Source organism: Trichechus manatus, unplaced genomic scaffold (genome assembly GCF_000243295.1).
Source record: "Trichechus manatus latirostris isolate Lorelei unplaced genomic scaffold, TriManLat1.0 scaffold00028, whole genome shotgun sequence".
NCBI classification, from domain to species: Eukaryota; Metazoa; Chordata; class Mammalia; order Sirenia; family Trichechidae; genus Trichechus; species Trichechus manatus.
The window spans coordinates 685249-689259 of record NW_004443964.1 but is presented as its reverse complement, the minus strand read 5'-3'; the positions used below and the strand labels follow the sequence as shown (position 1 = coordinate 689259).

The window sequence follows — 4011 nt, the reverse complement described above, 5'->3', positions numbered from 1 at the left end:
CTGGGCAAGCCGGGCGGCCAGCGGGCCCAGCACGTCAGCCCTGTGGACCTGACGTGTGGTTTTTCTCACTATTAGCTTTGGTGGCTTGGAAGTGAGACGGCAGCTGAGTTTTAAGTTGATTTCGTTTGTCTGTATTTCTAAAGTTTTTGAGGCAAATGTTACAGTAATTTGTTAAAATTTACTTACTCTTAAAAGTTAGGTATTTCAGGCCTTTGAATAATTATCTATAACAACATAGCAAGCATTCGTATACCGTTTACTAGTTTAAGTCAAAATTGCAGGTTAAGATTTCTTTCCGCTGATCCTCAACGCTCTATCAGGGAGCACTTTTAGCCAGTCTTTGTTTTAGTGTAAAGGGTTTGGTGCCTGAGGTGCAGAAAAGATTTTCCACGGGCGTTTTCATTCTGGAAGAATGGGAAGATTTGGATCATGAACATTTAAAGATGGCATGTGGAAGAGGAAGGCAGATTGCCGCCCCCACCCCCCTAGAGAGAGGGCGCCGAGTCCCAGTTATCCCTGTGCCTGTGCGGCGGTCAGGCCTGTGAGCGAGGGAAGGAGCAGCCAGGAAGAGCGCCACGCTGTGTTCTGATGACCCAGAATCCATTCTGTCTCCCCAGGTTGGGTCCGGTATGCTGAGCGGGTTCTGGGGAGCCCCATCACTCCCCACCTCTGCACTGCCAAGTCCCCCCAGCAGATCATGGGCCTGTTGGTGAAGGACTACTTTGCCAGACAGCAGGTAAACGGGCCTCTTCCTCCTGGCGGGGTCAGGGCCAGTCCCCTCGGCTGCACAGTGACCGTGTGTGTGGGGGAGGGAATGGTTGTTCCTGAGGGCTAATGGGGAGGTTCAGTGCAGCAAGGGTGAGGTGCTGCTGAGAAGGGAATGTGAGCCCACTGGACACGCCCAGAGCACCTGCAGCCCCCTGTCTCCCTCAGCCCTGCTTGCCCCTGTGCCCACGGGGCTGCAGCTTCAGGACAGAGGTGGCAGAGTTCCCATCGATACCACCTCTGTCTCAGGCTGCCATGAGGAAGGGTGGCCTGGGAGAGTCTAGGGGTGAATCAGCTGAAAGCCACTTTGTGGGGGCACACGCCACCACTTTCCCTTTCCCCACATCTCCTCGTCATGGCCATTAGGCTCGGAAGGAAAGGTGCTCAGTCCCCTCGTCCGCCCCGAGTCTCCGCAGGCCACCGCATTCCCCAATTCTCCTGTTGGTGTGGCAGTGAGGTGGACTGCTGCCCTGTGCTCGGAGCGGAGGGGGCGCCGGGGCCTGGCCACACTGGGAGGCGTAGGGACGCGCTCCTCCACCCACGCGCCGCAGGCGCGGTTTGTTTTGTTTTGTTTTGTTTTTCATTTTAAACATTTTTATTGGGGTGAAAATACATATGACAAAACATTCCCAGTTTGGCAATTTTTACGTGCACAATTCAGTGACATTGATTACATTCATCATGTTGTGCAGCCATCACTGATACCCTTTTCCGGAGTGTTCCACAACCATTGACAGAGACTAAGTGCCCCCTTTGCCCTTCCTCCACCCCTGGTAGCCCCTGATGATCTTTGATCTCCATACGTTTGCCTATTTCATGCAAGTGGGGTCACACAGTGTTTGTCCTTTGGCGTCTGACGTAGGTCACTCAGCGTAATGTTGTCAAGGTTCGTCCACGTTGTACCAGGATTTATTTCTCTTTACGCGCGGGTAATAATCCATCGTATGTATGTACCACAGTTTGTTTATCCATTCATCTGTTGGTGGGCATTTAGAGTTTTTCCACCTTTTGGCTGTTATGAACAGTGCTGCTATGAACATTGGGGGACAGGTCTCCCGTTCACTCTTCATCCCACTCCAGTATGTCTTCTGTCCCCACCTGTCAACCAGAAATGAAGTTTCCAGAGTCACCAGTTACCTCTATGTTGCCAAATCAAATGGATACTTTTTTGTCAGCAGTAAAGGCTCAACAGCCCTCATCACAGTTTCTTCCTCCCCCCTTGAGACACTCTCGGCTTCTGTGACACCACACTTTCCCGATTTTCATCTTAGCTCGCCAGTCTTTCTTTCTCCTTTACTGGCTGCTTCTCCTTTACCCTCCTACAAAGTTGCTGTACTGCCATAGGCCTCCATCCTATCCCCTCTTCTCTCTGGACTCTGACAGGTGACTCCTCCGTGCCCGTGGATTTCAGTGCTGCCTCTGTGCTGAACTCCCAGGTGTGCTTCTCACCTCTGGGCTCCAGTTTGGTACATCCAGCTGCCAACTAACCACCCCTGTAAGGCTCCTCTTAGCTTCTCCCCTAAGCCTGTTTCCCTGGGCTCCTCCAGTCTCATAGCAGTACCTTCATCCTCTCAGTTATTCAGACCAGAACCTGGAAGCCACCCCGGAGTAATCCCATCCCCTCTCCCTCACACCCAGTCCATCTGCATGTCCTGTCACTTCTACATCCCAGACATTTCTCCAGTCTGTCCACTGTTCCATCTCTGTGGCCTCACCTTTTCTGGGCCTCATCTTAGTTTCCTGGAACCGTGGTGGCGCAGTGGTTGAGAGCTTAGCTGCTAACCAAAAGATCAGCAGTTTGAATCTACCAGCCACTCCTTGAAACTCTAAGGGGCAGTTCCTATACAGGCGCCGATTTTGAGCCACCTGCATCACTTAGCCACCAACCCAACCACAGGCTTGCTCTTTCTTCACAGAACCTCTCTCCAGATAAAATCTTCCACGTCATCGTGGGCCCTTGCTACGACAAGAAGCTGGAAGCACTCCGAGAGGATGTCCACGCAGCCTCGCACACCTTGCAGGGTGTGGACTGTGTGCTGACGTCAGGTGAGTGCTGAGCCTGGACTCTGTGGGGTTAAGTTGCACAAAGTGCCCCCAGCCTCGCCTCTGTTCTCTGCGTCTTCCTCCAGATGTCAGGTCTCAGCTCGTGGCGGGAACACAGCTGTTCCTTAGAGATCCGCCGAGGGCGGGCCGTCGCATCGTCACCACTACCTGACAGGAGCAGTCGCGCAACCATGGAAGGTCTCCTTCTTAACAAACCCAGTTTGAACTTAGGAACCCCAGTAATGAGGAAAGTAAATAAATGTCCGCCACAGCAATGTTGCTGTTAATCGTGGCCCTGGTGGCACCTGGCTTGGACGCTGCAGTGAGCACCTGCAGCAGGACCTGTGCACGTTGGGGATGGACGGGGCTCCCTGGAATCACCAAGAGCTGTGCAGAAGAACTTTGAAACCAAACTGAGGGGTAGCTTAAGTCTGGTAAAACCAGGTGGATCTGTTTTAAACAGCTCTGAAAATAGGGTCCTCTCAGGTATCTTCACTGGTGGCAGCTCTGATTCCTCACCACCAGGGCCCCAACCTGGAGTGCTGGCCCATAGACGGCAGTGAGGGATTTCCCCTGCACATGTGCCAGCTGCCCTGTGGGGACAGGAGAGGAGGCAGTGAGGGTTGTAGAGGGAGCAGAAGTGTAGTCTTGGGGGGCCTTCCTCAGGAGAGTTCGTCTGCCACCGTTGGAAACATAACGTGTCCTGGGTCTTTCCGGAGAGCACTCATTGTGATTTTTCTGAGGGCAGAATCTGACAGGTTTTCAGTGGAGGTGCTCAGTGATCTTTGACCCCATATCTGACTCCATGGCGGTTGTTTCGGATGTTATGTTTTCTACTTGGGGTTTTACAGGGGCCCCGTGTAAAGGGAATTCCAGATGTGTGTCTGGTTTTTAACTGATCTCCTTGCTCAGTGACCACAGTCATCCTGTACACAGGAGGTGGTTTCACTCCGTGTCTCACCTGGGAAACAACACGGAGACAGGCTGGCATAAGCTGCTCAGCTCCAGGCCAGAAGGAGGAATTGGGCCTTCCTCTGCATTTCATTAGCGTCACTTTGCTAATGGGCTCCTGTGTCTCCAAGGAGACTGTGCACTGGGGAGGGTGCCCTGGCCACTGTCACATAGAACATGCTGTGACCCAGCTGCCTGTGTCCCCTCACATGAAACACGCTATGATGCAGCTGTATCCCCTCGCGTGGAACA

General features: G+C 52.9%; 1 protein-coding gene across 1 annotated transcript in view; it reads left to right on the top strand.

Annotated features, from left to right (window-relative positions):
• NARF (nuclear prelamin A recognition factor) overlaps positions 1 to 4011 on the top strand; it is a 17447-nt gene that overhangs the window by 7577 nt on the left and 5859 nt on the right. The window contains exons 5-6 of the mRNA XM_023729176.1: positions 618 to 736; positions 2682 to 2811. Coding sequence (XP_023584944.1) covers positions 618 to 736; positions 2682 to 2811 — 249 coding nt within the window. The remainder of the gene's footprint in view (positions 1 to 617; positions 737 to 2681; positions 2812 to 4011) is intronic.